Source organism: Nanorana parkeri, unplaced genomic scaffold (genome assembly GCF_000935625.1).
Source record: "Nanorana parkeri isolate BGI_ZX_2015 unplaced genomic scaffold, ASM93562v1 scaffold295, whole genome shotgun sequence".
Classification (NCBI taxonomy): domain Eukaryota; kingdom Metazoa; phylum Chordata; class Amphibia; order Anura; family Dicroglossidae; genus Nanorana; species Nanorana parkeri.
Window position 1 is genome coordinate 998,961 of NW_017306563.1, and position 20,437 is coordinate 1,019,397.

General features: G+C 42.7%; 1 protein-coding gene across 1 annotated transcript in view; it reads left to right on the forward strand.

Moving 5' to 3' along the window:
• KIAA1755 (KIAA1755 ortholog) overlaps positions 1-20,437 on the forward strand; it is a 76,905-nt gene that overhangs the window by 52,025 nt on the left and 4,443 nt on the right. The window contains exons 13-22 of the mRNA XM_018557667.1: positions 112-234; positions 2,339-2,530; positions 3,879-4,879; positions 6,467-6,716; positions 7,186-7,275; positions 8,189-8,410; positions 13,098-13,268; positions 14,885-15,062; positions 17,042-17,155; positions 19,250-19,492. Of these exons, the coding sequence (XP_018413169.1) occupies positions 112-234; positions 2,339-2,530; positions 3,879-4,879; positions 6,467-6,716; positions 7,186-7,275; positions 8,189-8,410; positions 13,098-13,268; positions 14,885-15,062; positions 17,042-17,155; positions 19,250-19,492 (2,584 nt within the window). The remainder of the gene's footprint in view (positions 1-111; positions 235-2,338; positions 2,531-3,878; positions 4,880-6,466; positions 6,717-7,185; positions 7,276-8,188; positions 8,411-13,097; positions 13,269-14,884; positions 15,063-17,041; positions 17,156-19,249; positions 19,493-20,437) is intronic.

Sequence of the window (20,437 nt, forward strand, 5' to 3'; positions counted from 1 at the left end):
AGTAAACTTACACTGGCCATCAATATTTGGTGCAGCAAAGATTTGAGGCGATTAACAACATTTGTGCACCTTTGACGCACTTCTAATTAGGCTTCTTGTCTGCATCCACAGCTCACCTCTTGGATGGATGGAGATGGAGACAATCAGCTGCGCGAGATGGACAATATGGAATGGTCTCTGGAAAGCTTAGAGAAATATCACAAAAAGTTTAAGGAGTTCTTCCTCCAAGCAACAGTGAGTATTAAGTATATCAGTGTTCCCTGACTTTGATTAATCAGATATCTTCATCACAAACAGGACAGGTGCTTGTGACAGCAATGACCAAGTGGCTCTTTCATGGTAGGGACAGATTTCTGAGGGCTGAAAAATGTACCATGCAAAGTGTTCCATGGTGCCACAGTTATTGGAGTTATTGGTAGGTGTTCTTAAAGGACAATTTTCTGTGACACACCTTTTCACATCTTCCAGCATTGGCTTCCTTTGTGGTTCTCGGCATTCAGTCACATATCAGAGCTGCAACGGAATCTAGTGCTGGAAGTCTTCCCTCTGCCTGTGATAGCAGGTCTGAAAAGGGAGCAGGTAGCATTTCAAAACCCAGGAAATGTCACTGACTGTGCATTGGGTATCATGTTCATGGTCGTCATCCAAGTACTGGCCCCGGGAAGGGGGGGGGGGGGGGAGAGAAGCAACGGAGTATTGCCTATTTTAATTCATTTTGCATCATGTAGCACCACCTCTTACTATACAACATTGTGGTTAGTTGTACTGGTTATCTCTGCAAAGCCATGACCACAAACTCAGTTCTCCCTTTTCTTGTTTTCGCATTAGCAATATTATCATTACCCCCCAAAGTTGTTTAACAAACTTCCATCTAAGAAAGATGATATCTGGTCATTACCTTCTTCAGTATTATCTTGGAGCCCACAAAAGCAGACTTCAAGTATGTTGGCTGGATCAGTGTGGTAGTAACTGATACCTTATAATTGTAGTAGTAATAGTGATGTTTTTTCTTTCTGGGACCAGGGGCCATTTTTTCCCACAAGAACAGGTCCACCTTAACTTTGCCTTCTCCATCAACTCCAATGCATTTTGCAAATACGGCAAATATTGCCAAAATCTCCTGTTTTTGGCTGAAGTTTTAGGGAAATAAATGCTCTCAATTTCCCTAATCCCGAGTATTGCCTTGTACCATCTACAGTGAATAAGAGTACTACCACGTGATACATATCCTTTATTATAGGAAATTGAAACATTGTTCTATATTAATGTATATTTAAATAAACAAAACTTCATACAGACAGTTAAATACATATTTCAATTGTTTCACCTGCCAATGGGCTTGCCATTGTATTTGTTTAGCCTGCCCTGTGGTTCACACACATCTGCCAAACTGCACAGCCAGGATGGTAATAACCCTGTTTCCAGGCTTACTTTTGAAGCTGCCCGTGTTGCCCTACTGCCTTCGGTTTGCTTACTAGACAATTGAATAGCACCATCACACTGCTGTTTACTTGTCCAGTGACCAGGATGGTGTCCAAGGAAGTTGTAAAGAGGAACCAAGTCATAAATATGCCATCTACATTTCTGTACAGGTGTGTGAATTACAAAATTAGCCAAACAAAATTAGACAGGTGCAGCATTTTACATATTTGTATTTCAGTTGTATACTTAGTTTTTTGTTGGCTGTCCAAACCACTTCAAGAAAGCTGCTAAGAGACCTTACCTTGACAATAATGGCCAAACAGACTTGAAGGCAACTTGAACTTCTGTGTGGCCTGCACTGTAGTATTTTGCTCACCCACCACCTTCAGTGGATACAAATCATAGGCTTAGCAAAGACATCTCCCTGCCCACCCACTACTTTCACAGGAGCCACCTCTTAGACACAGCCTTAAATATGATAGTCTAAGCCTAAAAGGCATCTCCACCAAAAGTGGTGGGTGGTCAGGGAGATGATCAAAATCTAAGAGGGTTCCCCGCTAAAGGTAGTGGGTGGTCAGGAATACACATCTAAGGCAGCCTAAGAAGCATCTCGCCTTAAGGTGGTGAGTATCACAGAGAAGTTGACCCAGAGTAGAATGTGGTGGTTATCAGCAGGTTTATCAGATAACACTGGAACTCCTTACATTCACTCCTGGCTATCAACATATCCATTTTTATTATATATTGTTATATATCTAAAATAAAAAAAGATTTACTGATAAATAACTGTAGTGTACCCATGGATGAAGACATGAATGCTAATGTTAATTCCTTTTCTGGTTGTTGTTTTATCTACTAACATTGGTGTACAAATTGTGTTGTACCTAAATTCACCAGAACTGTTGTTTTGATTCAGGTGCATTATAACCACGGGCTGGTCCTTTTGGATAATGCAAATAAATTCAACGGGTCACTGTTTCCAGAGATGGAGTCATTTAAGGCTACAAGAGGAGGCTTCCAGACCAAACTAAGCAGTTTCTACATGAATGTGGAGAGACAGAAGGAGGAGCTGGATAAACTTCTCAGTCTCTACAGGTTTTGTGATAAGGTACAAGATGCAATTGCAATAAATATATTGGCATATAAGATCGGTAAAGTCACACCAGTTATGAGATAGTATAATAAATGCAAATGATCAGGGACATTTTAAAGTGTATCTAAAGCCAAAACTTTTTCTTTAGTATTGGCTGGAGAGTAGAATTCTTAAAACCTCTGTCAGGTTTTCATTGATAGGAGAAATAAAGTGCTTACTGACATATTGCAGTGCCCACGTGTATATATTTGAGGAGAAACAAAAGCGATTCAAGAGCTCTACTCCATTAGGAAGGACAGTGCCTGTGTCCAAAAGAATGTGCTATACCCCAGCAAGATTTATACAGTTTGAATGTTTATTGAAGGTTCCAGGAGAGCCAACACACTCTCCACTGGGGCTATATACCCCTTCTGTTTGCCCTGGTGACCATTACCACCAGGAAAGAAAGTGACTGGAAATCACAAATTTTACAGATATCACTAAAATAGAAATACATTTATAATCTTCCAGTGGGGAACCTTCTCTGGTGATAGCTGTCTAATAGTGGATTTCCTCTCACTTTGGAAAGATTTCCTCATGCTCTATCTTGTGTCCCTGGAGCAGGAAGTGAAGAGAAATATCCCCAACAGACGACTGACATCAGAAAAGAGACCCCTATTTCATGTTTGTAATTCTAAACTTAGACATTGACTAAAAAATGCTTTAACCATACCATGCTCTAAATATTTCTAAACCCTGACTGTGCCCAATGTATAATGTGCAAATATCAAGGATGTCACCAGCACACCAATTAAAGTGATCAGCAAAAGTCCCTTTTAATGCAAAATTGCCATTCAATTGCGAGCGCTTTTGGGGTCTCAGAGGGTCCCCGTCATCAGGCTCAGAATACTCCTATCAATGAAAACCTGACAGAGGTCGCTTGCAATTGAATGGCAATTTTGCATTAAAATGGACTTTTGCTGATCACTTTAATTGGTGTGCTGGTGAAATCCTTGATATTTGTATATTGTTCTCGGCACCATACGTGGTCACTACAAGCACCCACCTGTATACACAGGATATTCATGGATCTGCTAAGGAGTGCGGCAGGATACAACCTTTCAATGTATAATATGGATTCACATAAAAGTACTACATTTATACTAAAAGCATAACACATTATTTTTCTAGGACACAAATGCTACACACCACTATTTAAAATTTGGGTGCACTCATTTTATAAGTACCAGGGGCACTTTTGTATCCTAAACTTCTAAAAGGCTCACCATTTATTTCATGGACCTAATTGTTGTCTCAGAATTTGTTTTCCATTGCTTGTTCTGTATGTAGTACTAAGTATATGGTTGCTTGTGATTTCCACTAGATCACACAGCTCACTGTGAGTTGCAGCCGGTATGTGGGCCAACTGAAGGTGACCGAACAAAGACTGTGCCAACCAGAGACCCAGCAGTGCCTTGAGACCTACTTGCAACGACTGACAGCAGAACTGTCAGATGACAAATTCCAGGAAATGAAAGAGGAAGCCTACAAACTCAGCAGTTGTCGAGGGTTGGCAGTGTGGAATGAGACCTGGCTCAGATGTCAAGAGGCAAAGCAACTCGTGGAAGAAACTCTGGAGAAGTGTAGGGATGAACAGGCTGCAATGGCCTTAGGCTGGCATAAAGATACCACCTTGGCCTCTGGTGTTAGTAGTCAAGGGGATGACACTGTGGTGAGTTTTTCAAGTGATGTTGCGCAAGGGAATCGAAAGGAGGCAGAAGAATTTAGGCCTCGGGGCGGCATGCGATCTGCAGAGTCAACAATTATAAACTGTTGTAGTTTCGGTCTTCATGGTGGCTCCATGGGGCTCTTTCTGAAGGCATCCAGGGGCCATAGGAATGGAAGGACAGCCAGAGAGACTGTAACCTCTCAGGGATGCTCCACCATTGATGAATCTAAGAACAGCAGTGGATCAGACCCGGAGAACACTGAGCTGATGGTACAGAACTCAAACAATGAAGCTCTGGAGATCTTACATACTCCCAGCCCCAAACTTTCTAGGTCTGTCCCAGTTCAAAGTCCTCCTTCCACAGGTACAGATCCCTTTCCATGGATGTACTACAGAAGAACAAGCAGTGATGACTCAAGTAGCCTCTCTAGGGGTGAGAGTGGCAAAGGAGCGAAGCAGTCGGGAAGGCGATGTCATCTTTCTAGGCACGCCAGCTTCTCCACAGGGGATTCAGCCTCTCAGTACTCCACAGAAAGTTCTTCAGCAGTCACTCCTCTGTTAGCAATGGAGCCACTTAATCCACGCCTTCCTTGGATGAGAAGAGCTCTAAATGAATCATCTCGAGACAGTGACTGGACAGCAAAGTTCAACTTTGCGTAAGTCAGAATTTATGTATATTAGTCAATGTTTCCAAACTCCGGACAGGCATGGTCAGAACAGCAGTGCAAAAATCTAGGGATTCTGTTCAAAGCGCAGTTAAAGTATAGCTAAGGCCAAATGTTTTTCTTAAGTTTTGGACATTGTGGGGAAAAAAATAAAAAAAACTGTCATGTTTTTATGCTCGCCCATTGGGGAAATTTTCCTTCACTTCCTGTCTACCAGACACAACAGACAGTAAGATGAAATCTCCCCAAAGTGAGTTAAAACCTCTTGATAGACAGTTGTTGCCAAAACAGGTGCCCCCATTGGAAGGTTTCTCCTCCACTCCTGTTCAGGTGAAAACTGTAAAAGTTGGATTTCCTATTACTTTCTGCGCTGGTGATAATGGTCATTCATAGGGTTAATTCACCCCAGCAAAGACACAGGTTGCAATAAAAGGGCAGGTATGAATAAAACTAAATAAAAAATGATTCAATTAGGGCAGGAGTTTTCTTGTTAGGGCAAAGGGGAAACCTCTTGTTAGAAAGTTGTTGCCAAAACAGGTGCCCCCTTTGGAAGGTTTCTCCTCTACTCCATCAACCCACTGATCCTGACCTTCGACACACTCCCCCACTGCTCTGTTCCTCTGTCAAAGCACTGGGTCTAATACCTGTTTAGGCTTTGTGATGGTTGCTTACACAGGGATAATGACCCTCTCCCCCATATTACTGTGTTTGATGCTGGTAATTGGTCACTTAAACCTGAGCCCTGCATCCTGGCAGTAAGGGGAAAAGGTCATATGCTCTACCATACCCAGAGGTACCAGGTATTTCCCTGACAGACAAATAGAGCAATGGGGAAGGGGGTAGGTCATAGGGAAGTTAAATTGCACCTGTGTCCAGACTATAGACAATAAACTATTTACATATTCTAACAACCAGTAAAAAAGACTTAAAAACAGCCCTAATCCACCTCTCTAGATGCTTATAATGAGAAGTAATTAATTCTCAAAGACTCTATAGTGGAGTATCAGTGGGTTCTAACAGCTTAGAAACACCTGCTGTGTGTTTGCACTAGAGCAGGGGTAGCCAAACTCTGGCCCTCCAGCTGTGGTGGAACTACAAATCCCATGAGGCATTGCCAGATTCTCACAGCCACAGACATGATTCCCGGAGAGAGAGATGCATCATGGGATTTGTAGTTTTACCACAGCTAGAGGGCTGGAGTTTAGCTACCCCTGCACTAGAGGGCTGGCAGGCTACCAAGACCTGCTCTGATAGAAAATAAGCTGAGATTTTTGTGCCTTTGTTGTGAATTAAAAAAAAATATTTCTCCACAATGCCTATAGCTTACAAAGGGCTTGTTGTTACATGTTTTACTGCTGTTTCAGAATATATAAATACTTGGTGTGCATAGTCCAGCAACAGGCTCATTTTAAATATCAATGAAGGATGCCCCAGTTATATCATTTCTTTAAAGAAAAGTATATAAAGGGACCTGCCATATTTCTATCACCACAGTTCTTTTTATACTGCCTGTCTCTGGTTACTGTGTCTCCTTTATCCCAGTAAAATGTGTTTTTTCATATTTTAATGCCTTCCTAGTAAACTCCACAGGATAATGGAAGAGCTGCTTGCCACTGAACGAGATTACGTGTGTTCCCTGGGGTACGTCCTTTCTCACTACCTGTGTGAGATGGATCAGCCAGACCTCCCACCAGCCCTACGGGGTCAGCACGCTGCCATCTTTGGAAACTTGGAAAAAATCTATGAGTTCCACAGTCATGTATTCCTTCAGGAGCTTACCAGCTGCAGAAGAGACCCCAGTAATGTGGGGCGCTGCTTCCTCAAACATGTGAGTATGCTGTTATCTCCCTGAGCCCCATACTGTATATGCACATGATTTAGAGGGGATGTCCGCTTTTTAACTCCTGTGTGCTGCACCAATTTACTGTGTCTATATCCATTCTTTCCAACTACCTTCATAAAGCTATTAATAGCATATTTGTCAATGGGGTTGGAAAAAGATTTGTTTGTTTCCCATTACATCCAGACTGAATTTCATTCTTCAAAACCTTAATTAAATGGGCTGGGGTAAGCAACCTCAGCACTCCAGCTGTTGTGGAACATCCCATGAGGCATTACAAGACTCTGACAGCCACAGGCATGGCTCCCATTAACAGAGGCATTAAGGATTTTGTAGTTTCACCACAGGTGGAGTGCTAAGGTTGCCTACCCTTGCTATATTGAGTGAAAATCAACAGTGTTGCTTTTTCCCCTCCTTCTGTATGTAATATATGGTAACCTTATGCATTTTGTTATAGAAAGAGCAGTTTGGATTGTACGCATTCTACAGCAAGAACAAGCCTCAATGCGACCGCCTTCTACAAGAGCACGGGGCTGTGTTTTTTAAGGTATGACCAGAAAAAATAACCGGGTATCAGGGAGGGTGGTAATGTTCTTTTTAGGGATGCACCGATACCAGTTTTTCGCTATCGAGTACAAGTACCAATATTTTTTTTTCAGGTACTCACCGATACCGAATACCGATACCGGAAATCCAATTTAGGAAGCCGGCCGGCTTGTAATGACTCACCACCCGGCTTCACCAGGTGACGAGGAAGCATGGAGCTGGCTTTCTGGCCAATCAGGAAGCCGGGGGGCGAGTAATAACTCGCCGCCTGGCTTCCTGATACCGGAAGTTCAGGTAATGGGACAAGTATCGGGAGTATCGGGAGCATTTGGACGAGTACGAGTAAGGCAAAACTCCACATTGCAGGGGGTAAGTGCTCATTTTCGTCTAGGGACTAAAATAAAAAAGTTGTACTGATCCTCTGAGCCAGCTTGCTCTTACACTGGTCCTTCCAGCACCTCTGCCCCTCTACTTCAGCAATTTACGGATCCTCAAGTCATCACGTCCAATACACCATGTATTGCACTTGAGGACGTTGAGGAACATACCATCACTGCAGTGTAGGAGAAATGAGGGTGGAGGGAACATTGTGACAGCCATCTAGCTCAAGATTCGGGTGCGTATAACTTTTTTTATTTTAGTCCCTAAACGAAAACGAGCAGTTAACCCTTGCAGTGCAGGGGTAGCCCCACTGCAAGGGTTGATAACAGTTTTGGCGGACCAGGATATATTGCTAACTGTAGGGCGGTACAGAACCTGGCTATGCAGTCTGTCAGGGGGACCGGGCCTTAACACTGACTGAACAGAATCAAAAACAGTTCACCCCAAAATTATTTTGCATGGATCATGGATGTCAGTGAATCCGTTTTGTACAATGTGTTAATATATATCGTGGTCATTGTATGTGTTCACAGAGAAAGCAGCAGGAACTGGCTGACAAGATGGATCTCTCCTCCTACCTGCTAAAACCTATCCAGCGCATCAGCAAGTACAGCCTGCTCCTGCAGGACATGGAGTGGGAGTGCAAAGGACAGAGCACACGGGAGAGCGAAATGAGGGCTGCACGGGAGGTCGTGCGGTTCCAACTGCGACACGGAAACGATCTACTCGCCATGGACGACATTCAGGACTGTGATGTAAGAGAAGGAAAAACAAAAATTATCATCTTTGTGTTGGGTTTTCAGAGACACTTCCGTCAGGTTATAGAAATACTAGGGAGGGAGTGGGCTGTGCTAGGTAATTGACTCTCTTCTTGCTGTGGTCAAATTTCCCAGCATGTTCAAAGGCACATTGCAAGTTATTAAATAAATCATTTATGAAACGAAAAAAACTCTGCAAAGAAGCATTTAAGATACTTGATTTTTCTGTGCGGTTTTTTTTAAGTCTGTGGGAGGATCTCTTTAACTAAACCCATTGGTTTAGTGGTTCATTTACATCTTGGAGTAAGGATCTGCTCCTTACATTCCCTTGAAATATGGAAGCAGATGGGTGATAGACAGATTTTAAATTCCCAGTGAAATGTAGCGAGGAAGATATAATATCAGCAGCGTCAAAGCATTTATGGCTATTAGAGGTAAAGTGGATTACCAGTGCGCGAGAGGGGACATCGGGGATAGCGAGACATATTGAGCAGTGCGAGTAACTGCTCGGAACGCAGCAGAGGGAGACAAGAGGAGGAGTGAGATTAATCACATACACGCAGCAATGGACTGGGGCACAGCGGAGATATCACAGGGGGACAGAGACAGAGTGCAGGATTATCGAGAAGCTGCTGGAGAAGAGCATCATTTACAATATGGGCAAATCCCAGCCGGGCAGAGCGGAACGAAGGTCAACAGGGGGTAACCAGGCTAGTGATGTTAGTACAAACAGCTCTGAGATTATGTTGTCCCTCGACAAGCATAGCCACATGCTGCAAGAACAGGACACCTGTCCTGGATGTATTCCCTGTCACTGTGTTCATGTCACCTGTCATTGAATCCCAACATCAGCATCAATAGATGGAGGGTGAAGTGACCTTCATGCGCCGAACATACCGCCAGATCTGCCCTGTGCCCTGCGAAATGATAGCCCAGTGCAGATTTCTGGTTCGTGAATGTATTAACATTTTAAAAACCTGGAATTCTGAGCAAACAGCTGAATATACATATGACCTGTCTCATTTGCCGGAAGAACTGTCATTGTGTTTAGTCTTGTAATTTAAAAAGCAATGCCATGTCCTGGACCTTCACTGCAGTGAAGAAGTGCATTTTGATCCAGGGCACTCCCAGGGGCGTCACAGGGGGTGTGCGGCCCACACCGGGTGACGCCATCAGAGGGGGTGACACCAAAATAACTGACAGTCATTTTGGCGTCACCCCCTCTTAAAAGTTGGGCACTTGGTCAGTGGCACAAGGGAGATGTGTGGACCGGGCTGCATACTTGATCCCACGGGGTCAACTCCTCTCACACCGTGGGCGTCATAACGCATGCGCGGTGGCCACACTTGGTGACATCAAATTCAAAAACGTCATTCTGAGCCTGATGAAGGGGGCACTGTCAGGCCCCAAAAGCGCTTGCATGTGGATGACAATTGTGTGTCATTAAATGGACTGATTTCACACTACATTGGTGTGCTGGTGACGTTTCTGAATTTGATGTTACTTCACGGTGCCATCCGTGGCCATTACAAGCAACCACCTGGATTATACTGGTTACAACTGCAAACCGATAAGGAGTGCAGCAAGATACATCTGTATATCACACTGGGTGACACACACGCTGGTGCCACCATTGGCCACGCACCCAAAATTGCTGATTGGACAATGAAGGGACAACGGTTCACCATTGCACCCACTCTGCTTTCTCCACCTGTAAGCATGCTTACAGTGTTAAATAGTAAAAAAACTATTAGTAAAGCACTGATAGTAAAAAAAACACAGCGCTAAATTAAATAAATTAACTAATAATTAAGTTATTATTATTAATTAAATAACTATTATTATTTAATTATTATTAACTAATAAATAATACAATAGCACATTAATGTAAACCCCAAACAATAAAAAAATTACACAATGATTGTGGAAGAAGATAAGAAATTAAGCAGTACAATCCACTTTAGTTCACAATAATGGTGATGCCATCTCTTTTTTATTGTATCAAAAAGACTGATGGCTGTCGGATTTTGAAGATCGGTTCAAACAAATACTGTATATATAATAAATATATGTAATAAAAATAGCCAACATTTCGGGGGCATGCATTGTCCTTTCTGTCGCTGTGTCGCCTTGAGGAAGGGACCCTGCGCGCCCCTGAAACGTTGGCTATTGTAACGTTATTTGCAATAAACTATTTTTAATTTGCAGTTTGGAGTGCTGGTGACCCCTCTGCACATCTCTGAGGTCCTGCACGGTGCCATTCATGGTGGTCACTACGAGCAGCTTTCTTATCTACATCAGTCACAATGCTGTATGGTGTGCAGCAGACACTTTCAACAATTAAATGGCTGCTGGACACTGCCATCTTGTTTCACTTGGTATCCAGCAAACAGCAAGCTGTCACTGTTGAGACGCGTCTTCAAATTCCTGCTCAGTGCCTCAGTCCTGAGCTGAGCCTTCATGCGGCTGTGCTTGGAGCCGCTATAGAACAAGACTATGTAGAAGGAGGGAGAGGAAGCAGCAAACAGTGAACCTTAAGATCTGACACTCCAGGAAGTGTCAGATCCCATTGCAATTTTACAAGGAACAGTCCACCGTTTCAAAGCAGCATGCATGTATATCTGAAATCTACGGTATTGGATGGTGATTTAAAATTAGAATGTGCGCTCCGGCGTATTGTGACAGGGTCTCTTTAAGGAATACATGTCTGCATTGGTTTTTATGCCCACATGGAGTTCAGCTTTATTAAGCCGTAGAGCTTTACAGCTAATTAGCAGAGTATAGCTTGAGGCAAGCAATTATGCTGAACCCAGAGCCTCTAATTAATGGATTTCTGTAAAACATCAAACATATAAGGCACCAGTACACAAATAATGATCAATACAGATGAAAAAGGAAAAAACAAAGTATACCAAATGAAATAAACTAAATACACTCAAAAAACACACTTTCTAAATCAGGAGTGGGCAACTCCGTCTCTGCAGCTGTTGTGGAACTACAAGTCCCAGGAGGCATTGCTAGACTGACAGTTACAGCCATGACTCTCGGAAGCATGTTGCCCGCCCCCTGGGCTAAATAAAGAATCCAAAAATTTAGTTTTTTTCTTTTTCAGACAAATGTCATCTAATCAGCTCAATAAACCAAATCACACCGTTTCCTAAACTCTCAGAAAATGCTAGATTCCCAGCTGTCATTCTGATCCTATGGCTTCAATACTTTGAATCACTAACCCAGAGCAAGTAAAACTGGCCACTCACGGTAGAATTGCATTCCAAAAATCTCCTTTTCAGAAGATTCATTTGATTTTCTAATGGAGTCAAATCGCCGTTTTCAACCGAAGTGATGAACATTTTCTCGAATGAATGAATGAATTTCAAGCAGTGAATGTGGTTTTCATTCAGAAAACTCCATTCATTCTAAAATGTAATGTTAGGCTCCATTCACATATAGTGTTTGCGTTTACCTTGCGGTTTTCAGTGCCGAAGACCGCACGGGACGAAACAACTGCACCGATTCCGCTCCTTTGCAGCCAATATATAACCGCGAACGTGCGGAATCCACCATATTATCTCCCTTGCACTATTTTGGGGGCCGCGCGTTGAAGTGCATTGTTTTTTCTCTTTAGAGCGGTTCCGCACATATTCGTACAGCTGAATGCGCGCGGACAGCCGCCCCATTGTGAATGGAGCCTTAAGATCAACAGAACTTTCGAATGACTGGTCAAGTCTCTGATGGCATTATTGAATGTCTTTTTTTGCATTGTTTGTGCGATAAACTACCAGTGTGTGGTACAGATAAGAACTTTCAGCCTCTCTCTGACTTCCCTGGTCTGCTTACTTTTTCTGGGTCAGTGACATAGATTATTATTATTATACAGGATTTATATAGCGCCGCCGCCAACAGTTCATTCATGATTGCGGTTATAGTAAACATGCTCTGTCCTCATGTTATGAATGAACAGGAACACTCAGTATCCAGGATTCCTGTTAATTAATAACTGGGGCTGCAGAAAAAAGAGATTGAGGACTCAGTGTCCTCAATCTCTTTTTCTATTTTAAAAGGGAAATTCCAGGGGTATGTTTAGACCCCCAATATTTCCTCAAAGTCCCTACAAGTAAAGTAAAAAATAAAAATATTTAAAAAAAATGAATAAATAAATAAAAATAAATTTTAAAAATTAAAACGTTTATAAAAAATAAATTATGATAAAATATTTGAAAAAAAATTAAAATAAAAAACATTTTCGGTTTCAGCCTGACATTTTTTTTAATTTTGGTTTTCAAATTTCCATTTCGGTGCACCTCTAATTACAACCACAATACAATTCAAGACAAGATGGTAAGGAGGGCCCTGCCCGTGAGGGCTTACAATCTAAAAGGTAGTGTTGAAGCCAGAGGATCAGAATAACAGCCTGTCAACTAGCATTTTAGCAAGGTGATCAGAAATAGCAGCCCTGTATTTTACTCATGACAGGTCCACTTTAATACCCATTTGTCCAGCTCAGTACCAATTAAATAGATTCTTTTATTCATCACCTGTTTTCTTACTGCAGACATGATCCTATTTCTCTGCAGAGCAGATGGAAGGCACTGACATACTTTTTTTACCTGGTTGCACTATATTTATCCCCCTGTTTAATGCCCTTGGATTATTTTTTTTGTCACGCTCGCTTCTATTTTTATAGGTTAACCTGAAGGAACAAGGCCGACTGCTACGCCAAGGGGAGTTTGCTATCTCCTACAGGAAGAGAAAGTGCCTGAGGAGGGTGTTCCTCTTTGAAGATCTGATTCTTTTCAGTAAAATGAAAAAAGCTGCCTCGGGAAGAGAAATCTATGTGTACAAACAGTCCTTCAAGGTAATCGCATTGTTTCTTGGAGATATTGATAAGAGCATTTTCTGTAAAGCTGGCCATATACGTGTAGATTTCCACAGGCTGAACGAGAGAGAAGCCTCGAAAGTTATCACTAAAGATCCCTAAATATTGATCACTATCAGTAGAAATTAGGGATGCACCAATACTTTTTGAGTACCAGTGCCGATACTTGGCATTTTCACGAGAACTACTAGGGTTGCAGAAGTTGCAGCTGGGACCTGGCTCTGGCTCTCCACCACTGTCCTGAAATCATTAGTCTGTATTGTTTTAGAAAAAAAACTAGAAAAACTAAATAGCATGGATGAAGGAATCTGCATGGTCGGTGGTTACTGCTGCCTGCGCCCGCGACTGTCTGAAATCCTGAACAGGGACTGCATTGGATGCTATCACTGATTAGTCAACAGTTTTCCTACTTAAATCGCCATTTGTTGAACCAGGTAGTGCCAGCAGGGCAACCCACATCTCAAATTGGGGCCAATTTAACAGGAATTCAAGCCGTGTATGCCTAGCCTAAAGTGGATATCCATTTTTGAACCCAAATTGGGGAAAGAGTTAGCTTAAGGGCCTGTTCACAGATCAAGCCGCTCTAAATGAGCAGTTGCTGGTGTGCAATGACAGGGGAAGGCAGGCATGTGCCCATGCCACATCGCACTGTTTACTTTTTGAAATGTGACAAGTGACACCACGCTGTGCTGCATTGCAGTGGTGTGCCAATTTAAAACAAGGCAAAGTGCCTTTTCTGTGTGTTGGGGCTGCGCTGGAAATAGTGGTCAGCGCAGCCCCAATGATTCTGATGTGAATGGGCCATAAAAGTTAGGTTAAATTTAGGGGTAAAGTGTATGTCTAGCCCAAACTGTTTTTTTTTAGAGTGGAGAGATATTAGAAGACTTGACAGATTTGTACTGCTATCCAGGGTCCTGTAACCTTACTTAGAGGCTGATTTATAAATCTCCCACCCAGTGTATAACCAATGCCGCCACTAGATGGTTCTGAGGAGCACAGGAAATTCCTATGCTCCTCTGCGCCATCTAGTGGTGGTAGCACCATGCGAATGCCATTCATCCAGCTATATGCTGGGAGAAGCATGTACAAATCAAATTCAAAGGATGTCACCAGCACACCATGCTATTTGTGTTTAGCAAACGTCGATTTTAATGACAAAAATTGCAATTCAGTTGCAAGTACTTTCGGGGCCTGGCAGGGTCCCCTTCATTAGGCTCCGAGCTGATGTGATGTTGTGATGATGAACCGAAAGTACTTGCAACTTAATAGCAATTTTTGTCATTAAAATGGACGTTTGCTAAACACCAATTGCATTTTATGCTGGTGACATCCTTTGAATTTATACACTAATCACAGCGCCAACTGTGGTCACTGCAAGCACCCACCTGTATTTATTACAGAAATCCGCTATGGTGTACTGTGCAGCAAGATACATCTAATTTTTGCATTTACAAATCAGCCCCTTACTGTCCTTTTGAGTCTCTTACTTCTTTAACAAATAAGGGGTGGCACTGAGATCAATATATGTGAATATCTGATGTATAAGATGTCTTTGTGTCTTCATTAATATATTTTCCATCTGTGACCTTTCTCAGACTTCAGAAATCGGCCTCACTCACACATTGGGAGGCAGCGGACTCTGCTTTGAAATCTGGTTTCGAAGGAGGAAATCGGAGGACACGTACACTTTTCAGGCCCCATCTGCTGATGTCAAGGAAGCTTGGACTGAGGACATACAGAAGATTCTGTGGGACCAGGCAATAAAAAACAGAGGTGAACATCACCAGCTGCTGCACATCAGTATAAATGATGATGCTCACATTATTGATCTTATTGAAATGAAGCACTTTTTCATAATGCTGAGTAGCTGTCAATTTTATTATTGCCTTCTGAAAGCTTTAATGTCACCAAGGACAATTCATTCTTTGTAAAGGCATTGTGTAGTGTCATGTCAGCTCTGTAATTTACCCTGCTATGTGTTACACCATTACCCATTGTGCATTCCTGGCTGGAAGAAGGACTACTCAGCATATTTGGCAGACTAATTGAGCATGGTGGAACATTACCAGGCATTTTGGATCAAACAAACCGTTTTTTTCTTTAAAGTGGACCTTTCACCAACTTTAAATGCCTTTAAAGAACAAGGCCGGGCAGAACAAAACGTAAGGCTACCCCTGCACTGCAAGGATTAAGTGCTCGTTTTGGTCCAGGGTCTAAAATAACAAAGATATATGCAGCCGAACCTCAGTCCTGCCTGGCTGCTAGCCCCTGCAGCCTCTTACAAGGTGATGACTCACAGGTCCTTAGACCACCGGAGCACCTAGTGTTGCCCTTGTAGTGTGTGAGAGTAAGGGGGGTGGTGGTGCAATATAAGCCTACCATGTGTTTGTTTTGGCCTGTTTGGAAGTGTCAATAAAGTTGTCAGGTGAAGGCCACTTTCATATTGCCCCTTGGGGGAATCTGCCATTGAAGTAAGCTGTCCTCAACTGAGGATACCCAGTGCCATCTTGGACATATTATATAAGGCACATTCTGAGTCATAAGGGGGCCCTCTAGTGGGGAGTATAGTTAAGAACAGGACTCTGTCTGGTCAGGGAGATCCATGACCCTACATTGGGAACGTGCTAGGAAAGGACGCTTGGGACCCTGGAAGAGAGTGACGCCTTAAGGGGTCCTTTTTGATAGGAACCTGTGCATAGTCACCTACGCTGTAGTCACCTACCTTGTAAAATTGTTTCAATATTTAGAAGAAAACAATTGGGAGCTTAATGGGGCGTCCTTTCCATCCTTTGGTTGTAAGAGAACCATGGTTTCCCTGAAAGCCTGTAACTACTTAGAAATTGTTTCTCTTGTTGAATAACCTGTTGAAATGTTACTTAAATCAAGTCCCGGAGGAAGGAACTAAACTACTAAGATAAAGATTAATATTTCTTTGTTAGTCCATTACTTCTTTTTGGATAAAGGTTACTGGAACTGTTGTGAAGTGTAACATTGATTTTCTGGTGCCTACGTGCTACATGCATGCTCATAGCATGAAAAAAAATATGTGCTAGGTTCCCTGATATGCTTCAGTAAGCTAAAATCGGATTACTATGGGTTACTGTGGTGTGCATATGATCATTGTTCTTTGTAGAGATCTTTACCATACTAGAATGATGTATCTACAAGCCTAATCTGAGAACCTTCATCTACCTTTGTTACTAGCTTTTGTAAGAAGCAGATTGCCTTTGGAGTACAGATATTAACATATTATCACTTTCATCACAAATGGCTTTCATAGTCCTTTAAACATAACCTGTCAAAATTGTGCAAATTTAAACTGAGCATATAATGGAAAAAAATGCATAGGCAGTAGATATAAAAGCTTTTTCTGTAATTGGCAAAATAGGCCTCACCCCTTATTTGCCTTCTTATTGGTCAGTGAAGCGGCCCATTACATTAAAGGACCATCAGGGGGGTTTAAAAGGCAGGTATGGGTTGGGCAAACAGCTGGCTCTGCCTCTGGATATATAGAGCCAGCTGTTAATGCCGCAGCTGGGTAGATCTCGACAGTAATGTCGGGATCCGTCCCAGCTGCGGCGTCTCAGTATACCGCGAGCTATAGCTCGTGGTATACTGAGCTTAGGGTGACAGGAGGACGCTAGTTTGTGTCCTCCCGTTACCCTTGGGAGAACTATGGGGAAAAGCCCTTTATTGTATAGCCTCCCAGTTTGTTCTGCTTTATTCTAACTTCTTGCATTATTGTACTGCAGAGATGCGCAGGCAGGAGCGAGTTTTCTCAGGTCTGGGATGTAAACCTTTCACGGATATCCAGCCGAGTGAAGCAGCCATCAGTAGCAGAGCCATTCCTCTGACTGGAGCTGCAGGTAATGTATTTTTGAGTAGAAAGATTTTCGACAATTTGTGAGTTCTGTTCCGTGTTTAAATTGCTGGTATAACATTGAAGTGTCTTAGGAGGTGATTCCCAGCGCAGCTCAATTTGATGTTGGCTAAGGGGAAAACAGGAGTTTCTGGCACCACAATTCTGGTGCTGGGATCTTTTGGCACAGGGCTGTGAAGTGAAGAATCCTGACGAAAGAGTGAGTGTTTAAATAGGTGTTAAAGTCCAGAAGGGTTAGTGTAAGGGTTACACTGAGGCTTAATGTTAGAGTTACAAGCAGGGTTAGTGTTAGGGTTACAGAGAAGATTAGTGTTAGAGTTACATGAAAGATTAGTATTAGGGTTACCGAGAAGATTAATGGTAGGGCTACAAGGACTGTAAGTGTGAGGGTTACAGGAAGATTTAGTGATAGAGTTACAAGTAGTGTTAGTGTTACAGCGAGGATTTGTGTTAGGGTTACAGGAATAGTGTTAGGGCTACAGGTATGGTATCAGGGTTACAGGAAGGCTTAGTGTAAGAGTTGCAAAGAGGGTTAATGGTAGGGTTACAGAGATGATTAGTGTTAGAGTTAAAAGGAGGATTAGTATTAGGGTTACAGAGAAAATTAATGTTAGTGCTACATGGAAGGTAAGTGTAAGTGTGAGGGTTACAGGAAGACTTAGAGTTACAAGTAGTGTTAATGCTATGGTTACAGAGAGGATTTGTGTGAGGGTTACAGGAATAGTGTTAGGGCTACAGGGATGGTATCATGGTTACAGGAGGGCTTAGTGTAATAGTTGCAAAGAGGGTTAGTATTAGGGTTACAGAGAGGATTAGTGGATTACAGGAATAGTTTTATGGCTACAGGGATGGAATGACAGTTACAGGAAGGCTTAGTCTAATAGTTGCAAAGAGGGTTAATGTTAGGGTTACAGAATAGATTAGTGGATTACAGGAATACTTTTAGGGCTAGTGTAAGAGTTGCAAAGAGGGTTAGTGTTAGGTATCAAGAAGAGCCCCTGCAAATAAGGTCATTAATAGACATGTGCAATTTGTTTCGGTCTGATTTAACCCCTTCATGACTGAGGCCTTTTTTTTTCTTTTTTAATTATTGGCGGCTATTGGCAATAGCCGCCGGGAGTCTGTTTAAACAGCCCCGATGCTGGCGACGTACACTGTACGTCGTCAGTCACGAAGGGGTTAAAATATGGACAAAATTTCGGAGATTCGAATGTATCCGAATTACAGATATAACAAATGCAAACGAATCCGAATTTTCCGAATTCCGAAATTCGTTAGCGGTCGTCTGTACGAAATTTCATTTGCTGGACGGCATTTAGTTGCAGCAAAGTGACATTTGAGAAAAAAAATGTCCCCCTCATATGTTACTTTGCTGTCACGAACTAAACGTCAACGAAACGAAATTCCGTACAGACTAGCGCTAACGAATTTCGCCCGAATCCCGAAACGAATTGACTTTTGGACACGAATCCCGAAAAACTAAATAACGCAAAATCTGCAACAAAACGAAACAAATTTTTTGCCGGTGCACATGTCCAGTAGGTAATGCCCCAGCAATTAATACTTAACCTGCCGCAGAAAGTTGTTGAAAGATCTTTAGCATCCAGCATTCTTTTGGGTGGGGATCCTTCCACCAACCCTTACATCACTACTGTGCTCTGCAATTATGTTTGCTGGAGGGTATTTTAGATTTTTCCAGTCCAAACGCCAGAAGCTCAATGGCATGGAAAGTTCTTATAAAGAAACCAGGTTATCTCTGTTCTTCAAGGGAAGGGTCTCCCATCACTTTATTATTGGTGGTGGAACATTAAGTAAGAGTTGACATTTCAGGGAAAAACCTTCCTCTTTGTTTAATTTCTTTCTGAAGATATTTCTCTTGTCTGACTACATGTCCAACCACCTTTAATATGATTGGAAAGGGAAATCGCCTTGAAACATAAAGATGTAATGGTGACTTATTTCTTTACAAGTTTACTAATGACCATGTTTGCGATTCTAGGTGGACTTTAGTAAGAGAAAATGTGTTAGTGAACCCCATGAAAATTGTGAAGTATTAATCTTTTCCACCTTGCTTTTCCAGATGAAAATCTCCACTCCTCCCCAGCCATCGCTTTACCATTCCCCACATCACCTCCTCCACTCCGCTCCATGTCAGTGGGCTCCCGAAGCAGCGCCAGCAGTGCCGTTTCTCTGGGTGGATGTTCCTCCACCTCTTCCGGTCGCGGTTCTCTCAGCCCCCAGCATGGTTGTCCTGGATCAGACATGCCCTGGAGATGCTGTAGGACAGAACCCCTCCATGAAAAGGAGGCCAACGTCTTCTTAAGTGAGTAAAGTGAAGATCATTGATTTCAAAAGGATGTGCTATTTTAAACTATATTTCATCAATGTGTAAATTCAGAAATCCTCGAATGTCTATTTTAGAGCTCAGCTTTCTATAGAAACGTTTCATCTGTCTCTGCTTTGAGTCAAGACAATGTACTACTGTTCAGTCTCTTTACTTTTCTCTTAGACCTCTCTTTATGAGGTCTTTTAAATTAAGAGCACATGGGCGATCTTCAGTACAGGGCCGTCTTTAACGCAGGGCAAAAGGGCCCAGTCATTGTTGTGGGGCCCAAAGCAGCTGCCCCTTGAGCAGGTTCTGTTCTGCAAAACTCCTACCACTGACCCTGTATCTCAGCACTGACAGCAGAGCACTGGATGATCGCAGGGCAGAGCGGGTGACACGGAGAGAAGAGCTGGGTGGATGCCCTCCGTGCTGTGTGTATGTGTGTGCTGGAGGAGGCTGTGCTATCACCTGTAGGGGGTGAAAAATTCACCTTCACTTGTGTACACAAAAATCTTTGCACCGGCCCTGCCCTTGTGCCCGCAAAAGATGCACCCGTGCCACTCTTCTGTTTAATGTGAGATCGATATTGCATAGTGTTGCTCCTGCCCTGTCGTATAGGCATATGCATGGCCAAAATTGCATGGCGGGGGTGGGTAGGGGGTGTTTTGTGGGGGGACCAAGAAAATGTTTGCCCAGGGTCCAATCAGTATTAAAGATGGCCCTGCTTCAGTAACTCAATCACACTGCTTAAGCCGATAGCAATTAACCTCTTGCCGTCCGCCCGTTAAGAAAAAACGGACGGACGGCAGACTCGCATAAACAACTCTTGGGAAAACATTTTTTTGAATGTCCCCCAGGAGAAATAAAAACAAAAAAGTAGCTTAGGCTTCAATACTCATCTCCTCTTTTGCGCCATCACCCACTCTTTTGCTCCACAAGATG